Raw genomic sequence first — 20,241 nt, forward strand, 5'->3', positions numbered from 1 at the left:
TCGCTTTTGGGACCTTATAAGTGTTTAGTTATGCAACTGTTGCATGGCTAAACACTTATAAGGTCCCAAAGGTGAGACCTATTGGCTATGCCAATGCTTGTTTAACAGTTGTAGTCATTACAGTGACTTCAGCATGTGAGGAAACTATTACATAATAGGACGGAGTCTATTCGTTTTTTCTAGGTTTTTCAATTCTCCAGTGTGAAAGGAAGACCTCATAGGACAAGCAGCATAGACCCCAGCAACTGAGCAGTGAGCGCTACCTCGTTCCTGCATGAGTGGAGGCATAACCCCCTCCGCTCTCACCTCTGTGCTGCCACTGGGGTTGTTCTTCAATCGAGAGCAACCTCGCTTTGACACCTCAGTGTGAGCCTGCAGGCCACAACATGGCGACTACAGCTCGGCGCCCTCTCTAGGCTCTCGAGCACTTCTCTACTCTCAACGGGAAGCGCCGATTATCAGTTTTTGGATACTCTGGCTCGCCATTTTACTTTTGCGGGGCGCTCACCTTCCAAAGTCCGTCTGGGTTCACGATGACGAGAAAGTGCAGGTGAGGGATGAACCCGGACAGAGCTCACCACAGGCACCATCTTGGCTCGACAATGTCCACGCACATCCCCAGGAGCGGCTTTTGACCTCTGTTCAGTGCTCCCTGTGTGGAGGAAGCGCCAGAGCAGGTCATGGAAAGATGTCTATGTATAATCTAAAAACCTTATGTAGGCATTTGCACAGCTCACAGACTGCCAGGAGTATGAGCTTGTACAACTCTTAGTTGAGTGAAGTACCTCTCCATAGCATTTCAAGCATTTCCATCACACTCCAGAGGCGGAATTCTGCAGTGAGTGTATATGTAGGGTGCGCTGCTCCATCCATGGGACTCTGAGGGGCGACCGTGTGGAGGGAGAGTGATTGTTGAGTTCATGGTTTAGCAGCTGTGGAAGCTCAGTGCGCGGTGGTCTCTGCTCTCTTCGGACACTAAGCAAGGCCTGAAATTCATGTTTAAAAAGACACCAGACTTTCACAAGTCAGATCGGCTTCTGGTTCCCTTTACAGCTCTATCAAGGCCGGTATTCTAGCAAAGCCGAACATCTGCTGGTCACGGGAGGCATTGCCTTCGGCCAAGTCAAGACCAGACTGCGTATACGGCACAGAACACGTATGCAGTCGGATACAGCCATGATTGCCACAGCTGCACTGTTCATGGACAGCCTCGAAAAGACATTTCCAAAGCAGCCACCTGGACCTCCACCGCACTGCGGCCAAGCATTGGACTGGACTGGCCGGGCTGTGCTGCGCCAGATGTTCCACTAAGGTGGGCCTCTCTGTGTCTTTTACTCTTACATTCGTTGCAATGCGGCCTGCAGTTGTTATTCATGTTCATTTATGAAAGATCCAAGAACGAGAAGAAAAAGGTTCTTTACTGTAAACACAGTTCTTCAGCCTTGCCATCTTTCATAGATTCACGTGACCTACCCCCCCCCCCCCCCCTTTCATGGGGCTACAAAGCATTCTTTATGGCAAACTTTGAAAGTCTGACAGCAGGAGACATGATTGTCCAGAGTTCATGTGATAACATGCGGTGGGTGATGGCTGTGTCACGGTAAATCCATTGCTTGTATACAGTATGCTGTGTCAGCGCTGACTACCAGGGGCTCCCAGCCTGATGATGGGAACCTGGACTCTCTGAAAGGCCCAGTGCTGGAGAAGGAATCGGTTACTTCCCGGTTCCATTCGTTCTGCGGCCCTGGCGTCTTTCATGGATTCATGTGTGACCCCCACTCCTGCCCCTTCCATGGGGGTCAATCTTACCTTGTCTCACTGCCTCTAAGTAGAACATCTGGCAACTGGAAGCCTTTGCCAGAGTAAAAGCTGCGCTTCCCGAGTCCTGATTGGCTGAAGTTCGGGTCACACAACGAGGTGGTCTGGTATATGTAACCTGTGGCTTTGTTCCTATGTTATTGATTGTAATTGGGCAATGCTATGCTAGCCCTGACTATCACAGGTACCCGGCCTGATGACTGAAAAATCAAGACTGTGAACGAACCTATGAAAGATTTAAGGCAGGAAAAGGTGTCTTTATGTGAAATGCCCATTTTGGAAGTCAACTACTTCTGCACAAATTCATGGAAATGGTATTTTAAAGTCAACTAAAACCAGAGAGATGAGGGGCTCCGACAAAGATTAAATACATAGAATCTGGTGTCATGGGGGTGGTTCATCAGGGGGAGGGGGTGAAGCCACAGACACAGGAGTCAGTGTGAGCAGGATCGAACTGGAAACAGGACAAGGAATAGAGAAATACAAGTCAGCGAGCATGAGAGAGAGGAGGGCGGCCTGGGGCGGGGAGGTTGTGGAGGCCTCGCCTGTCGATTAGAACAGCAGGCGCGCTGCAGCGTCCTGGGTACCCACTTGCACTCCTCTGGCATGTGTTTCGCCTCATCGGTACAACTGAAGAATTTGCCCTGAAAAATAAAGAGGAGGCATTGGTCTTTGTGACCTCGGTGCTGGTGGAGCACAGAGCAGCGTCTCCTCCCTGGTGAAAGGGCCTCCTTATCCCTAATTTCATGAAATGTTTCTTGCTGCTTATGAATGTCTCTTGTCCTTCCTCCTCTTATTCCCAGTGCCTTAACTCTGCCTTTCGCTCATTCTCTCTTGTCTTTCCCTTGCCTTTTCTGGTCACTTCACGCCTCATCTGACTTATTTATGCAAAGGGTTGGAATGCTCTGCGGCAGAACCCTAACACTGGAGTGAGGGAGATGAGGGGGACGAGCCTCAGCAACACAGCGGAACCAGCAGACATTAGAATCTGCCAGCGAGCTGGGGCCACTGAGGGCTTGAGGCGAGCTCGGACCTCGAGCACGTTCTAAGCTTTTCTGAATCTCCCATGGTCAGGCTCACGCGAGATGAGTCCCAGGATATGGAGCCTTGATCTGCAGATGAACAGGGAGCCCAGGGATGTCGCAATGAGGCATCGGGCAAGGTAGGAAGACCCTAGTCTCAAGAGGTGGTGCGGTGCCAGCCCGAGGAGTTCTTTGTGGATGAATAAAAGGCGAGGCAGTCCAGTGCCAGGCCACAGAGGTCTTGGTGAGTTGGGCATGGGAGGGCCTCAGGTGCCATCCTAAGGAGGGTTCCGTGGGCCAGTTACAGGAGAGGCAGTCTGGTGCCAGGCCATGGAGGGTTCCGTGGGCCAGTTACAGGAGAGGCAGTCTGGTGCCAGGAGGAGAAGTAATCTGGTGCCAGGCCATGGAGGGCTCTGTGGATTGGGAATAGGAGAGGCGTCTGGTGCCAGGCCATGGAGGGCTCTGTGGACCAGTTATAGGAGAGGCGTCTGGTGCCAGGCCATGGAGGGCTCTGTGGACCAGTTATAGGAGAGGCGTCTGGTGCCAGGCCATGGAGGGCTCTGTGGACCAGTTATAGGAGAGGCGTCTGGAGCCAGGCCATGGAGAGCTCTGTGGACTAGTTATAGGAGAGGCGTCTGGTGCCAGGCCATGGAGGGCTCTGTGGACCAGTTATAGGAGAGGCGTCTGGTGCCAGGCCATGGACGGCTCTGTGGATTGGAAATAGGAGAAGTAATCTGGTGCCAGGCCATGGAGGGCTCTGTGGATTGGGAATAGGAGAAGTAATCTGGTGCCAGGCCATGGAGGGCTCTGTGGACCAGTTATAGGAGAGGCGTCTGGTGCCAGGCCATGGAGGGCTCTGTGGACCAGTTATAGGAGAGGCGTCTGGTGCCAGGCCATGGAGGGCTCTGTGGACCAGTTATAGGAGAGGCGTCTGGTGCCAGGCCATGGAGGGCTCTGTGGACCAGTTATAGGTGAGGCGTCTGGTGCCAGGCCATGGAGGGCTCTATGGATTTGGAATAGGAGAAGTAATCTGGTGCCAGGCCATGGAGGGCTCTGTGGACCAGTTATAGAAGAGGCGTCTGGTGCTAGGTCATGGAGAGCTCTATGGATTGGGAATAGGAGAAGTAGTCTGGTGCCAGGAGATAGAGGGATCAGTTTTTTGTTTGTGGAGTTTTATACAGTGTGAACGCGCCCCAAAGGTATCAGAGCGCTTTCCATGAGCACCAGCTACGTTACAGACAGACACCTTCATTTTTGTTAGGCGCGGGGAGTTCAAGTGATTTGCCCAGAATCACAGGATGTTGAGTGTCCCTTCCGAGACTCGAACCCGGGTCCCCAGCTGCGAGGTCGACCGCTCTGACCATTAGGCCACATCCTCGCCCTAATTCTCGCAGTAAGTCAGGAAAGGGAGAGGCGTCTGGTGCCAGGCCAGGGAGGGCTCGGTGGTTGAGACATACTAAAGTCAGTCTTATGCCAGGCCATGGACGTCCTAGTGGGTCAGGCAGAGGAGAGGTCGTTTGGAGTCAGCATACTGATGGCATAGGTTGAACCTGTGCTACAGGAAGAGCAGTATGACAACCCCACACAAACAGCTGTAGGGGCAAGACTCAGCGATCAGCGTTGACGATGACTCCCAGGACCTGCGCATGGGGGTGGAAGTCAGGTGGCCAGCCGGATGGGAGGAAGAAGCAAGTCACAGTGCCAAGTGGCAATAACTCTGAAAGGGTGAGGCACTTCCAGATCGATAGGCACAAGGCAATGCATGAGCTGTTGGCGGCCTCTGTCATGCTTCTGTAATTTAAGGCAGATTTGGAAGTCGCAGCACGTATCCCGATGCTGGGTGGTGGGTCGCCATGTAGACATTGAACAGTGGAGCGGACAGACCTGAGCCTTGAGGGACTGCATACACCTGAGCCCTGAGGGACTGCATACACCTGAGCCCTGAGGGACTGCATACACCTGAGCCTTGAGGGACTGCATACACCTGAGCCCTGAGGGACTGCATACACCTGAGCCCTGAGGGACTGCATACACCTGAGCCCTGAGGGACTGCATACACCTGAGCCTTGAGGGACTGCATACACCTGAGCCCTGAGGGACTGCATACACCTGAGCCCTGAGGGACTGCATACACCTGAGCCTTGAGGGACTGCATACACCTGAGCCCTGAGGGACTGCATACACCTGAGCCCTGAGGGACTGCATACACCTGAGCCCTGAGGGACTGCATACACCTGAGCCTTGAGGGACTGCATACACCTGAGCCCTGAGGGACTGCATACACCTGAGCCCTGAGGGACTGCATACACCTGAGCCCTGAGGGACTGCATACACCTGAGCCCTGAGGGACTGCATACACCTGAGCCCTGAGGGACTGCATACACCTGAGCCTTGAGGGACTGCATACACCTGAGCCCTGAGGGACTGCATACACCTGAGCCCTGAGGGACTGCATACACCTGAGCCTTGAGGGACTGCATACACCTGAGCCCTGAGGGACTGCATACACCTGAGCCCTGAGGGACTGCATACACCTGAGCCCTGAGGGACTGCATACACCTGAGCCCTGAGGGACTGCATACACCTGAGCCTTGAGGGACTGCATACACCTGAGCCCTGAGGGACTGCATACACCTGAGCCCTGAGGGACTGCATACACCTGAGCCCTGAGGGACTGCATACACCTGAGCCTTGAGGGACTGCATACACCTGAGCCCTGAGGGACTGCATACACCTGAGCCCTGAGGGACTGCATACACCTGAGCCTTGAGGGACTGCATACACCTGAGCCCTGAGGGACTGCATACACCTGAACCCTGAGGGACTGCATACACCTGAGCCCTGAGGGACTGCATACACCTGAGCCCTGAGGGACTGCATACACCCGAGCCTTGAGGGACTGCATACACCTGAGCCCTGAGGGACTGCATACACCTGAGCCCTGAGGGACTGCATACACCTGAGCCCTGAGGGACTGCATACACCTGAGCCCTGAGGGACTGCATACACCTGAGCCCTGAGGGACTGCATACACCTGAGCCTTGAGGGACTGCATACACCTGAGCCCTGAGGGACTGCATACACCTGAGCCCTGAGGGACTGCATACACCTGAGCCTTGAGGGACTGCATACACCTGAGCCCTGAGGGACTGCATACACCTGAGCCCTGAGGGACTGCATACACCTGAGCCCTGAGGGACTGCATACACCTGAGCCCTGAGGGACTGCATACACCTGAGCCCTGAGGGACTGCATACACCTGAGCCCTGAGGGACTGCATACACCTGAGCCCTGAGGGACTGCATACACCTGAGCCCTGAGGGACTGCATACACCTGAGCCCTGAGGGACTGCATACACCTGAGCCTTGAGGGACTGCATACACCTGAGCCCTGAGGGACTGCATACACCTGAGCCCTGAGGGACTGCATACACCTGAGCTCTGAGGGACTGCATACACCTGAGCCCTGAGGGACTGCATACACCTGAGCCTTGAGGGACTGCATACACCTGAGCCCTGAGGGACTGCATACACCTGAGCCCTGAGGGACTGCATACACCTGAGCCTTGAGGGACTGCATACACCTGAGCCCTGAGGGACTGCATACACCTGAGCCCTGAGGGACTGCATACACCTGAGCCCTGAGGGACTGCATACACCTGAGCCCTGAGGGACTGCATACACCTGAGCCTTGAGGGACTGCATACACCTGAGCCCTGAGGGACTGCATACACCTGAGCCCTGAGGGACTGCATACACCTGAGCCCCGAGGGACTGCATACACCTGAGCCCCGAGGGACTGCATACACCTGAGCCCCGAGGGACTGCATACACCTGAGCCCCGAGGGACTGCATACACCTGAGCCCTGAGGGACTGCATACACCTGAGCCCTGAGGGACTGCATACACCTGAGCCCTGAGGGACTGCATACACCTGAGCCCTGAGGGACTGCATACACCTGAGCCCCGAGGGACTGCATACACTTGAGCTCCGAGGGACTGCATACACCTGAGCCCCGAGGGACTGCATACACCTGAGCCCCGAGGGACTGCATACACCTGAGCCTTGAGGGACTGATTACACCTGAGCCCTGAGGGACTGCATACACCTGAGCCCTGAGGGACTGCATACACCTGAGCCCTGAGGGACTGCATACACCTGAGCCCTGAGGGACTGCATACACCTGAGCCCTGAGGGACTGCATACACCTGAGCCCCGAGGGACTGCATACACCTGAGCCCCGAGGGACTGCATACACCTGAGCCCTGAGGGACTGCATACACCTGAGCCCTGAGGGACTGCATACACCTGAGCCCTGAGGGACTGCATACACCTGAGCCCTGAGGGACTGCATACACCTGAGCCCTGAGGGACTGCATACACCTGAGCCCTGAGGGACTGCATACACCTGAGCCCTGAGGTACTGCATAGTCACAGATGCTGCGGGTTCACAGAACAAGGCAAGTTTCACGTGATGGGCCAACAGGAATAACTAAACCCCCAAAGACCCTCTCCCTCGAAGCCCATCGGATCTCGCGGGCCACAGAGGAGATCTTTGGGACTCACAGCGTCAATAGACCACGCAGGACCAATTCGCTTTCATGGCCTTTGCATCTGGATATAAACATCTCTTAACAAATAACTCCAATGCTGCTTTCACTTGCTTGGCATAAATGGGGTCTTGACTAGCCTGTCCTTGCCACTCCTGCCTCCTCCTTACCTACTCTTGGTTCCGCCTCCACTTCTTTATTCATTCTACTGTTGGCTCTTTGCCTTTCCTCTCCTTTTTCCTTATTTTTCTGTCTGCCATATTCCTTGATTCATTTTCTACATCCCTACCCACCTGATGTTATTCCTTCCCCCATATACTCCCCTTTCTTCTATGATTTTGCTGCCCACTCTTTACTTTTGAAGTAATTTGTCCTAATTTTCTTCCTCTCTCATCTTCCATAACATTCCGCCTATCCCTGTCTTCATCCTCATATTTCATTTTTTTGAGCCTTCTTCCACCTCACCCCTCTACACCCCTCAAGGTGGAGTAGATGGGGCTGATTCTCTTACCTTGAACAGCTGGACCCCGATGCAAGCAAACATGAACTGCAGCAGCGTGGTGACAATCATGATGTTACCGATGGTGCGGATTGCGACAAATACACACTGGACCACGTGCTAGAATCAAAAGAGGGCCAAGGGTCACTTCCATATGGAAGACAGTCATTATACCCCACAAACCGTCCTATACCAACCCCAAAACTGATCCTACTGCTTTCCAAAACTGCCAAAACCCGCAAGCTGTCCTCACAAACCTAGACTTCCCAGAGGCACACAAGCCACTGACTTTAAGCATAAAACTAACCATTGCACACCGCACACGGCCACCACACACCAAGGTGACTTCCACACGTCAAATCTGCACCCATAACCAAAGATGTCCTCTCAGTACCCCAGACTGTCTCTGGCATGTCATCATCTCTAAAGATTTCAAAGATATTGAACATATGGAAAAGACTCCTTCATCCAGGCCTTGAGACCAGAGTGGAGTTGAGGACAATGTAGGAGAGTAGGATCTGCTTCACATGGGTACCCCCACTTTTTGCTGGTGTTTCACTGTTTTTCGACCTTAGTCTGGCTGTGGCCCTGCTAATCAGGACCCCAGCCTAGCTGCTTCCTCTCTAAAATGGTTTCCATGTACATTAGGTACATATCTAATTGGATTCTGGAGTGCCTTATAAGCCCCTAGTATATGGTATACTATGTACCTAGGGCATAGGTACCTCAGAGGCCTACCAGGGGCTGCAGCATGTATTATGCCACCCCTGGGAAGCACTCGAAAATGACACCACAGGTCTGCTACTGCAGCCTGGGAAAGGGTGTGCTTGCACCCCTTACTGTGGTATAGGCTACCTATATCACTACCCTATACAGACACATATAAACCTATAAGCCACTCCTATGGCAGGCCTTGACAATCCTGAAGGCAGAGTGCTTTGTTTTATGCTTTGTTTTATGTGAGAGGGTGCCCAAGCATAAGCTGAGCCCCTCTGCAGCTTTCGGAAATACTTCCTTATGGCTGTTCTGTGATACAGCCATACCATATACTCTTAAGTGCATTATAACCTCACGGTAAATGCTAACTTTGGAATGGCTGCATCAAAACATGTCGTGTTTGGTGTCAAACGCTTTGGAATACTAAACCCCCACCCTCCCCCGCCAGCTCTGGCGGCGGGGGTAGCATTCCACCCTTCTAGAATGAATGAATTAAATTGAATTTATAAAAGTGCGAACTTAGCCCAAGGGCGTCAAGACGCTAGATGCAAACCATCAGAGGACGAGAGAAAGGGAACATGCTCATACTGAATGGCTACGAAAAAGCCAGGTCTTTAGGGCCTTACAGAATAAAGGTCGCGAGGCCTCCCCAGAGATGTTCAAAGGCAGGGAATTCCACAGTTTGGGCGCCATGGAGGAAAAGGCTCTGCCGCCCCATTTAGCCTTCTTAAACCTAGGCACGACAAGAAGGTTTTTGGCCGCAGACCGCAGAGACCTAGCGGGGGCATAATGACAGACAATCGACTTTATACCCTCTGGACCAGAATCATAAAAGGCTTCATGGGTCAGACAAAGGATCTTAAAAATAATCCTATCATTCATCGGGAGCCAGTGCAGCGACTTGATCGAGGCTGTGGCTGAATGAGATCTAGAAAGATTCAGGACAAATCTGGCCGCAGCATTCTGCGCCATCTGCAACCGATGGATGAAACCTTTATTAATACCCAAATAAAGGGCATTACAATAATCCAGTCTTGAGGTTACCAACGCCACTACAGCCTGCTTACGTGATTCACAAGACAGATAATGAGAGATCTTTCTAAGAATCCTAATGATACCAAAGCAGGTGTAAACAGTCCTGTTTACCTGTAGCCTAAGGGAGAGCACGTTATCCATGATCACCCCTGGACAGGGACAGACCCCCAACAAGGTCGGGCACCAATCGCTAGACCAGATTTCCTGATCAATCCCCAAGATCGCGACCTCGGTCTTCTCTCCATTCAGCTTCAGAAAATTTTCCACCATCCAAAGGGAAATTGCCTCCATGCAACTCCTAAAATTGAGGGCCGCGTCTTTAACGGTATGAGTTATAGAAACCATTATTTGGGAGTCGTCCACAGCACCTCCAGCCCAAAGGATCTTACCACCTCTGCAAGTGGGGCCACATAGATATTAAAAAGTGTAGGGCTCAAGGAAGAGCCCTGGGGGACACCGCACTGCAAAGCCTTAAGGGTAGAGAAATACTGGCCCAATTTCACTCTCTGTTCACGTTCCCCCAGAAAGGAGGCAAGGAGGCTCAAAGCTGTACCTCCGACACCCATCTCTCAAAGACGAGCCACCAGCCTATGAGGAGATAAGGTGTCGAAGGCCGCAGTGAGCTCCAGGAGCACCAAAATCGTAGTACGGCCAGCATCGACCTGCGTTTGAATGTTATTAAAGAATTCTGTCAAAGCTGTCTCCATATTATGATATCTCCTGAGGCCATGTTGAGAACCATCAAGAAGATGATGATCCTTTAGGTATGTGCTGAGATGGAGAATTAAGTGGGCCTCCAAGATCTTAGCAGGAACGGGAAGCAGAGAAATCGGCCGAAAGTTTTTTTAATTCAGCAGAGTCTAAAGAGGGTTTCTTCAATAGAGGTTTAACCACTGCTATCTTCCACAGAGACGGGTAGACTCCTTCAGAAATGGCAACATTCATGACCCTCATAAAGAGAGGAATCACGATCTCCCGACAGTTTTTTAACACCTTGAGCAGGTAAGGATCCAAAGGAGAGCCTGAATTGACACGGTCCAGGAGCCTATCCGGCACCTCCATGGACAAAAAATGGGAAAGTAAGCAACCTAGGGGTCTCCCCCGAGGGGAGAACTTCACCGGAAAGAGTCGACACCTCCACCTCCACCTCTGGCCTAATACTGGAGTTCGCTGCCTCCAGCAAGGAATAAATATCGGAGATTTTAGCTTGAAAGAAATCCGAGATTTTATCACAACGTTCCTGTGAAGGCTCTGAGGGATCCACTACCCGCAGGGAGATGAGAGAGTTAATAACCTTAAAGAGATCCCTGGGGGATTTCAGGGAAGCGGTAACCCTGGAGAAATATAATCTCTTTTCCTCCATAATGGCCGCCTTATACTCTTTCAGGCACTGCTTATGTTGTTCCCTCTCCGAGGATTCTAGATGAGCGCGCCACAACCTCTCCTGTTTTCGGCAGCCCTGTCTAAGTGTTCTAAGTCTTTCTGTAAACCAGGGAGCTGAAGGCCTAGTTCTTGCCGAATAATGCTTTTTAGCCGGGGCAAGGAAATCCATTGCTGCTGTCAGCGTGTGAGAGAGCTCCGCGGCAGCGGAATTGGCATCGAGCTGCTTAGCAGACTCCAGCTTATCAAGGAAAGGCCGAAGTGACTCCTTGTCTATAAGGTTGAAATTCCTTCGCTCGTCTGGTTTCTTATCGCTCAAGGCAGGAAATGCTGAGGCCTGGAAAAACAAATCAAATGGGACAGCAAAATTATCAGACCAGGCGAGGGGGATAGGCTGCCCCACCTTTAGCCTAGGATCATTAGAAAAGACCCCATCAAGGGTGTGCCCCGCAATATGAGTAGAGCTTCTGACCCGCTGGGCAAGCCCACAGCAGCCCAGCATTTCCAAAAGACCTTGAGTATCCCTACAGGAGGTGTTTTATAAATGAAAATTAAAATCCCCCAGAATCATGATGTTGGATCTCTCCAAGTTGGGTTCTACCAATTTACCAAAGTCCTGACTAAAGAAGTCCTTGGACCCGGTTGTCTATAGCATAATATGCCCGAGAAACTTTCTGTAGGGTGAAGATTAATCGAAAAATAGAGAGCCTGATAAGGATCAGAGGGAGTGGTCAGAGCCTGAGAGTGACAAATGAGGGCATCTTTATACAGGATTCCCAGCCCTCCTCCCCGCCTGCCTACTCTATCCAATCTGGACAGAGTATACCCCGAGGGGATAGCGTCTACCAAGTCAGGGCCTGACGCATCTGTCACCCAGGTTTCTGTAATAAAGACCCAGGTGGGCTTTCTGGCTGAGACAAAGTCTCTGAAAGCTATCTTGTTTTTAATGATAGATCTGGCATTCAGAAGAAATCCCTGAGCAGGCATCTTCATGCCGCGGAACTTAACGGTAGTGATATCAGGGCAGCTCTTCCTGGTCTGCTTCCAGCTAGTGTTGCAACTCCTACATCCCTGGTGTAGTTCCTGGGGAGAAACTCGGGATTCCAATTGTGATGACAGGGCAGAACAGCCGGTCGAAGGTTTAATAAGCCCTCTCTAGAGTAGCAGCTCCTAGGGAAAAGATCTAAGGCAGCATAAGCAGCATCCCTGGCCCCTGGCACGGTCGTGGCGCGGACGGGCGCAGACGGGCTTGCCTTAGGAGCGCCTTCGGCGCGCCCGCTGCAAGACGAGCCGAGCATGATGTTTAAATAGCAAGGAGCGCTAGAGTGCTAAGGATCCCCTGGCTCCGCCCCCTGACTCAAAGAAACAGCCCAAATGTGTGCCGTCACCCTCCACAACAATCAGGAGAGCCCGCAGTGGAATGGGGCGCTGACAGAGAGTTAACAGGCAAAGATAAGTAAGGTAGGTTACACACCGAAGCGCCCGCTAAAAACAGTTAAAATCAAGCATAGCATGCCATTCTCCGTTTCAACAATACAATGCAATATTCACTAAAATTCAGTGTACAGCAGGTCAGAATTTCAACACGTCCGCTCTAGAGGGAGAGACATGTTCACACTGGCTAAACCCGGTAGGACTTTCCTGAGCCCTGGCATCACAAAATGGATGCCTCCGCCACAGACACGGGTCTGACCTCCTGCTGCTGACCGAAACTCCGGCAGGGGAGGCCTGGACACTGGGTTTCCTGTCGAGGGGAGGTGTGCCCACCTCCCCAGACAGGCTGATGTGTATTGGGGCTGGGCGGGAACACTCTCTGGTGCTTTGAAGTCCTGCACTGGGGGAACACTTGGTGTCCTTGTGCATACTCCAGTTTAAATCGGTTGCAGGGGCTACTTGCCCCTGCTCTGGCGTGAAACTGGACAAAGGAAATGGGTGTAACCACCCCTCTTTCCTGGCCCACCCATAGGTGGGGCCTTAGAGTTAGTCCATCCCCTAAACTTACTATAAGTAGAGGAATCCAGTCCCTAGGACTTTAGATTACCCTGGACGAAACTCTGCAACGTACATCCTGAACCTTCGATGTTCTATCCTGACTAGAAGACTGAAGAAATCTCCCTTGGGGTCAAGGAGTGACTCCCCTGCTTGGCAGGCACCAAAGAAGCAACTGACCGGTCTGCATCGCTGAAGCTCCCGCCGGACGCCGAAGTCTCTGCATCTCCAGAGGTGGATTTCCAAACTTCCCCGAGGCTACCCTGAGTCCACAGCAAAGCTGAGGCCCGTGGATGACGTGGAACCGTGACCCCTGGACATCGTGAACGTTTGCAGCAACACTATCTTCCTGGTCCTCCTCGAAGTTGTGCTTTGGGCTCCGAGTAGCCCCAGCCTTGAACACCTCCTGCACCGAAGATTATTGGCCTCCACTCCACGAGTGACCCAGCTACAAGTGCGACCGCTTGAGGCTCCTTCGCGATCACTAGCCCGTTGGCTAGCAGGTCCCCACGAAGGCGACTCCTTTTCTTATTGGGCTTAGCTGGTTGCTCCAGATGTGCCCCGACTTACCCGCGCTGGGTGAGTCCCTCAGACCTTGCTGGTCTGCACCGCAGTCCTTTCTCTGAATTCCAGTGACTTGCCGTTGCCAAGGCTTGTTGGGTCCATTCTGGTCACCGACACTGCAGCACTCGACAGACTTCACATAAGGTTGTCTTTAACCATTCACCATAAGGGGTTGTTTGGACTGATACAAGGTGCCCACTAGAACTAGTGGGCAGCATACATCAGGCCACCTTCTCACAGAGAACATCGAATACACGCTTCCCTTATCTGATTTACCCTGGGTAGATGGGCTGAGAACTAGGCTGCTCTTAAAGTGAGGAGGAAAATCACTGATACAAGAAGTTCAAATGAGTATAAGTATATTAAAAATTATAGAAAACAATGTATTAAAAAATAATAATGTTGAAAGCTCCTTTATGAAGAGAATAATGAACACCTGTCTCGCCGCAACCAGGAAGAGGTGAAAGAAGGGTGGACAACAGCTGCTCCTGCTTGTAAAGAATTCTAATCAGTGTTATTATTTAAATACAAAAATATTTGTTTTCTTCTAAGTTCAACCGCATTTCCTTCAATTCACTCTGAAATGGTTAAAACGTAGAAAGCAATCCTAGTTTTCTTGTGCAAGGGAACTGTGTATGGACATAACTGGGGTAACAAACAGAAAAGGTAAGAGATAGTAACCTCTCTGTGAGCTACAGAAGGGGATAGCACAGGTGTGAAACATCCAGTCTGGAACCCATACTTTAGGTTGTCTTCTTTTGAAATGAGTTTCTTCGCGGATAAATTATACCTGTATTATGTTCCTTTCACCATTTCCTCAGTGCCTTGTACTCGTGTTTATTATTCAGTCCTTTGGCAATATTATCCTAATTGGTGCAGTAGGGCAAAGCTTTTCAGGTTATTGCTGACAAGGAACGGTTTCTTACCTGTAATCCTAATTCACATCTACTTCGCCTTACTTCGGAAAGGCCAGGAAAACATATGTGACAGAAATGTTTATTTTTTTCAGCCTTAAAGACAGGCTAGGTTGCCAATGCTTATTGAATCATTTCAAAATTTTGAAGAAAAAATGGCCATTCCCTTAAAAATCACTTAAGCAAAAATAGAGAATTATCTTTTAAAAATATCCTTCACAAATGTGTTTAACTCCTTAGACTAAGCTAAGGAATAATAGATAGCAGTGTGCTCTGAATAGACTGCAGCAGTGAAACAATGTAAACAGGACACCGCCTCTTTAAGGGCCGTCTGACCTCCAACGTCCCATCATGCCCTGTAGGGGGCACTTGAACCAGTTCTTTTTAACGAGTGACTCAATAGTATAGTGTTATGCATGTATGGTCTCTCCCGTCGGGGAGGGGGGAGGGTTGCTTATGATCTCAGTGGAGACTCCCCTGGGAGAGAACAAGGATTACAGGTAAGAGTCCATTTCTTCTCTCGAGGGATCTCCACTGATAATCATTAGCACTGAATAGACTTTCAAGCTCATCCCGCAAAGATTCAATGATGGAAGAGATAAAAAAGGAGGAAAGTAAAATAATTCGGGAAACAAATTCTTCGGAGATGCTTGCCGCTCTTAAGTATCAGCCTTCGCGTCCAAATCAAGACAATAGTGTCTCATGAAGGTGTGAACCGATCTCCAAGTTGCAGCCTTGCAAATCTCATCAATTGAGGTGTTCCTCAGTAAAGGAGTTGTTCCTGATTCACCTCTTAGGTGGGGCGGGTCCTGGGTGTACCCGACAGGGTTTTGTTTTATTTTTTATAACAAAGGATTATGCAGGAGACAATCCATCTACACAAGGATTGTTTGGAAGTGGCACATCCTGTCCGCAGAGGCCCACAGATGACAAAGAGTTGTTTTGATTGTGTCCTCTCTAGATAGAACTTCAAAACCCTCTGAACATCGAGAGAGAGGCGAGACCTCTCTGCAGGAGAAGGAGGGGTTTGAAAGAATGTAGGTACAGTAATAGTCTGAGTGACATGGAAATCTGAGACTACCTTAGGGAGGAATTCAGGAAGGGTCCCCATCACTACGCTGTTGCTATGGAATACTGCGCAAGTTCCTGTGAACGGAGAGGCTGTATCTCGCTAACTCTGTGAGCTGATGTAATGGATACCAAGAACGAGGCCTTCCAAGAGAGGTGCTGGAGAGAAGCCTTATGAATGGGTTCGAAGGGAGGACCCATAAGGCAAGAGAGGATAATGTTTAACTCCCATGGAGGAGACGGTCTCCTGAGGGCAGGATATATCTTCTTAATGCCTGCCAGAAAATCTTTGATGATGGCAAACTGAAAAACAAGGTTTGTAAAGGGCATTTTTAATAAGCTGAGATAGCGGCAAGATATACCCTGATTGAGGAGAAATTTAATTTCACTTTAGCGAGATGGAGAAGCTATAAAGATACAGCCTCTTCCTCAAAATAGGATTGACATTGTTCTGAGAACACCAGGTACAGAATCTCTACCTTATGAAGGAATAGGAAGTCCTAGTAAATGGCCTCTTGGCTTCCCTTAGCACATCCATGCATTCCTGAGAAAGGTTTAGGTGGCCGTATTTTATGAGATCAGGAGTCATGCAGTCAAGGTCAGAGAGGGAAGGTTGGGATGTTGAATCTGGCCTCTGAACTTCTGAAGAAGATCCAGTCTACACGGCTGTTCCTTGTGTACCTTGGAGAGGTGAAGGAGATCCGTGTACCACCACTATAGAGGCCACTCCGGAGCAATGCAAATCATTCCGGCTTTCAAGAGTGAGAACTTGATGGTCACTGTCGGCGGTAGGGGAAATAGAGGAAAGGCGTAAAGAAATGTGCCTGACCAGTCGATCCCTAGGGCATTCCCCAGTGTGCCCAGTTGGTAGAACCTTGAGGCAAAGGTTGGGCATATTTTGTTTTCACCATCTGCAAAAAGTTCTATTTGGGGTGAACCCCAATCTCGGAAGATGCTGTGAAGTACAGCGTCATTTAGAACACACTTGTGATTTTCTTGAATGACATTGCTGAGAACGTCTCCTGAGCATTCTGGGTTCCCAGAAGATGAAGCGCTGTAATCTTGAGATCCCTGGGGATGAGCCACTTCCGGATTGTTTGAGCCTCCAGGGACAGAGGTCTGGATCTTGCTCCTCCCTTCTTGTTCAGATAATGCATGGTTGTTGTATTGTCCGATTGAACAAGAAGAGAGTCTGTTCTGAACAACGGGAGAAAAGCCTTCAGGGTCAGATGTTATTTGTTTATTGCAAGGGTGTGCAATTGGGGTAGGTGGAGCCAGATCCAGCCACCAACCTGCCGTCCATGGTGTTGATGTTGCATCTGCTTTAGGGGGGGTGGACTGGGTAGACCTCTGGCCTTGGTTCCCACAAGGCCTGTGGGAGCCGAGTTTGTGGCCATGAAAGGACTGAGGAGCCTGTTGGCCGTGGTGGCTAGGGAGGAAAGGACACGGATGATAGCCCCAACCATATCCATGGGAGGAGTGGAAGGAAGATTGCAGCTCCCATGGGCCATTGTGAGTCCCAAAGGCCTAAAGGTGGTCCTCCTAACTCAAGTGGCGAATCTGCTTTGTTACCAAAGATGCGAGTGCCGTCAAAGGGTATGTCCATAAGAGATGCCTGGAAATCCCCCGAAAAGTCAGGTAATCTTAACCAGGCAAGGCATCTGAGTACCACTGATAACGCAGTCGCTCTGCCTAGCGAGTTAGCAATATCGAGTCTGAAGCATATGCTGAACTTGGCTGTCTCTCTACCATTAGAAATTCCTTGGTAGAGTATGGCTCGGGACTCCTCCGAGACCACAGGTAGCACTGGTGCAACCAAATCCCATAAAGTATGAAAGTATCACCCCAAAAAGCATGCAGTATTCACCAACTGCAGTGCAAGGCTGTTGGAAGAGAAAATCCTCCTCCCACAGGTGTCCAGCCTCTTGGATTCCGCATCCGGTGGCGTAGAAGGGAATGCGCCAGGGTTAACTTTGGAAGTAGAGGCCTGGACTGCCAGGCTCTCAGGGGTGGTGTGCTGGGTGGGGAAGGTTGGGTCCCCTAGAGTGGGGCGATGGCTGTCTTCATCACCCTGTGCACAGGAGTGACTGTGCGGAGCTTAACCCAGGCTCCAAGCTGACATTGTTGAGGGCTTCATTAAAGGGGAGTAGGGGTTCTTGGGGAATACCCCGAGTTGAAGCACCTCTGTCAAGATGTTGTTCTTGACTTCACCGTGGGCAAAGTTAGGTCCAAGACCTCAGCTATCCTCAGACCACCATCGCAAAGGAGGCTCCTTCCTCTGTAGCCACAGTGGAAGGACAGAGGAGAGCAATGTCTTGTGAGGAGTGTCCAGACCACTGACATTAGCCAGTTCCTCATACCAGTTATCGTCAGCCATGGACTCTTCTAGGGGGTTGGAACTACTACAGGGATCTCAGATCCCATCCATTCTTGCTCCTCATGGGGCCTTTTGGGGAAATAAGGCTCTGTGTCCGATTCAGACAGTCTGGGTGCGATAGGGGCCGGCCTCATGCAACGCCGGTCTAGCTCCATATTGGAGTCAGGAATTACAATGGGGTCAGTGCCGCTGATGGGCATCGGTGGAACTTGGAACAACATCACTGGGATGGACCATCAAGGAGGTTCTAAGGGGCCAACCAGCACTGAGGGTGAACCCGCCAGCAGAAATCCCGTAGGAGCCCCTCAAGGACCAAGCAGGCCTGAAGGCACTCCAGAGGGGCCTGACCACCCAAAAATAAGGTGCATGGCCTCATAAAAGTCTTTGAGTTGGGTTGGGGTTGCTCCGCATCTTGAAAGCTCAGGGAGGCTCATTGTGTACATGGGCTCAGTCTACGTGGGGTCGACGAGTGAACGAGGCCTAGATTTATGATGTTCTTCCAGCACCTCGTCCGATGACTTGGAGCAGTGGGGAGGTCAAAGAATGCTTCGACTTCTTGGACTTCTTCTTTTGGGACTCATTTGAAGAAGTCCTTGATCTTGACGAAGACCAATGCAAATTATTTCAAGGGCAGTTGAGGGAACTCCTTCTCAACTGGGACCTGGAGCCGTGTAGAGTCATGTGTCAAGCGGGCAGGAGCTTCATGGCTCGCTCACAGATTGCCGTTGGATGCATGGTGTTGCAATCGGGAAGGCCTTAGATCGTCATCCAGCTCCAAGCACCAAAGGCATACCAAATAGGGGGGTCTGTCACAGACATTTGCCTGTGACAGGCACCACAATGTTTAAAGCCAACTGTTTTATTGGGTCCAAAAAAAGATGGAAAAAAGGCACACTGGGAGGCTCATCGACAAAAAGACGCAAAAATCCAGTCAAAAAATTACTGAGACGCTTGATCTGGATCCATACTGGGAAGAAGGGACTGAGGTCAGCATGCTGGAGTGGCGCCTATTTAGGCACCACACATGTAACTCTGGCGCGGATGACGCTGCCAACAGCACATGGAGCTGAAAAATGCCACCTACAGGCACCCAAGGGGATTGCTAAGAAAATTCCAGATCCAGTCTGACACCTGGGGAATATTCTAATGTAAGGAGTCTGCAGCTAGAAGTCTCTATCAGATACTCGTGATCTCCACTTACAATATCAACCTGGATTTCCACTCTTATGTGGCTCCAAGACAAATGCCCTTTGTTGGAACGGGAATGCCCCGTGCATGGAGTGCAGTTGCCTTTTTTCTGCCCTCAGTGTCCAACTGCAAGTATCTGGTAACCTGTTTTTTGGTTTTGGGCCCAGCCTCAAGCTGTTCTAGTGTGGGCGAGGAGGCCTAGGCCTGTCTCTTGACATGAGTGAGATTGTGGGCCTGGAGGGGTACACAAAGTATGTCCTCATTTGTTTGATAGTGAATTATTGTTCCAGTCGTAGTTTTAGCACGTACAACAGCGGTGGCAGTGCAGCGAGGTTTATGAATCAGCAGTTCCAGCCAGATCTCCTGATCTGAGGCATGGGAATGAAGACTACTGGAAAGCAAGAAGGAAAAAGGACCTAGGTATGAAAAGGGACCCCACACAAAGGAGAACGAACAAGTCTTGTTCCCTGTTGCCCTCACACACCCCGAAGGGTGTCATGCTTCATCATCGGGCATTTGCTCCTCGTCGGGCCCGGCACTGCAATGCCCTACGGGTCCCCCGAAGGGTCACTTTAGCAGAGATCTTTTTAGGGAGAATGCCGGAAGGTGCATGTGGGTGTGTGGGGTGCGGGTCCCTAAAAGAGGGTGAAACAAAGTGCATGCAAGATAAGTAAAATTTAATCCGGGGTTACTAAGCCAAAAAGCTAGAGCAGGGATATTGCCCAAATAAAATAGATTAGAACCTCTCGGGTAAAAAGTTACCCCAGCAGGCATATTATTATTATGCCTGTCGTAGACCAACATGTTTCGCGCCCCTATTGCCACCAGGGTCGTTAGCGCTTCTTCAGGATCAAAAGACAGGTGTAGTGAAGTGCACGTGAGGTGAATAATTAAAAGTAAATACCCTCATAGTCAGTCAGGGCGGGCCACCATACTGTTTCCCAAACAGGGTGGCAAGAAATTGTAAACGCTCCTGATGAGTAACCTAGGGAAGAAACACAAGATAGAGGACACACAGTATGAGCATCAAAACGTGCCACAATCGTGGGCACGACCTGCCACAATCAAAAGACACACAAGACCAACAAATAGGAAATACCTAGTATACCCCTGGTGCCA

General features: G+C 50.8%; 1 protein-coding gene across 5 annotated transcripts in view; it reads right to left on the reverse strand.

Moving 5' to 3' along the window:
* The window catches only part of CACNA1F (calcium voltage-gated channel subunit alpha1 F), a 562,890-nt gene that overhangs the window by 222,987 nt on the left and 319,662 nt on the right, over positions 1-20,241 (reverse strand). For all 5 annotated transcript variants that reach the window (XM_085629889.1, XM_085629888.1, XM_085629886.1 and 2 more), the window contains 2 exons: positions 7,903-8,010; positions 2,410-2,462 (listed from right to left, as the gene is read on the reverse strand). In XM_085629889.1, the coding sequence (XP_085486015.1) occupies positions 2,410-2,462; positions 7,903-8,010 (161 nt within the window). The remainder of the gene's footprint in view (positions 1-2,409; positions 2,463-7,902; positions 8,011-20,241) is intronic.

Source organism: Triturus cristatus, chromosome 10, assembly GCF_964204655.1.
Source record: "Triturus cristatus chromosome 10, aTriCri1.1, whole genome shotgun sequence".
In the NCBI taxonomy this organism is placed as follows: Eukaryota; Metazoa; Chordata; class Amphibia; order Caudata; family Salamandridae; genus Triturus; species Triturus cristatus.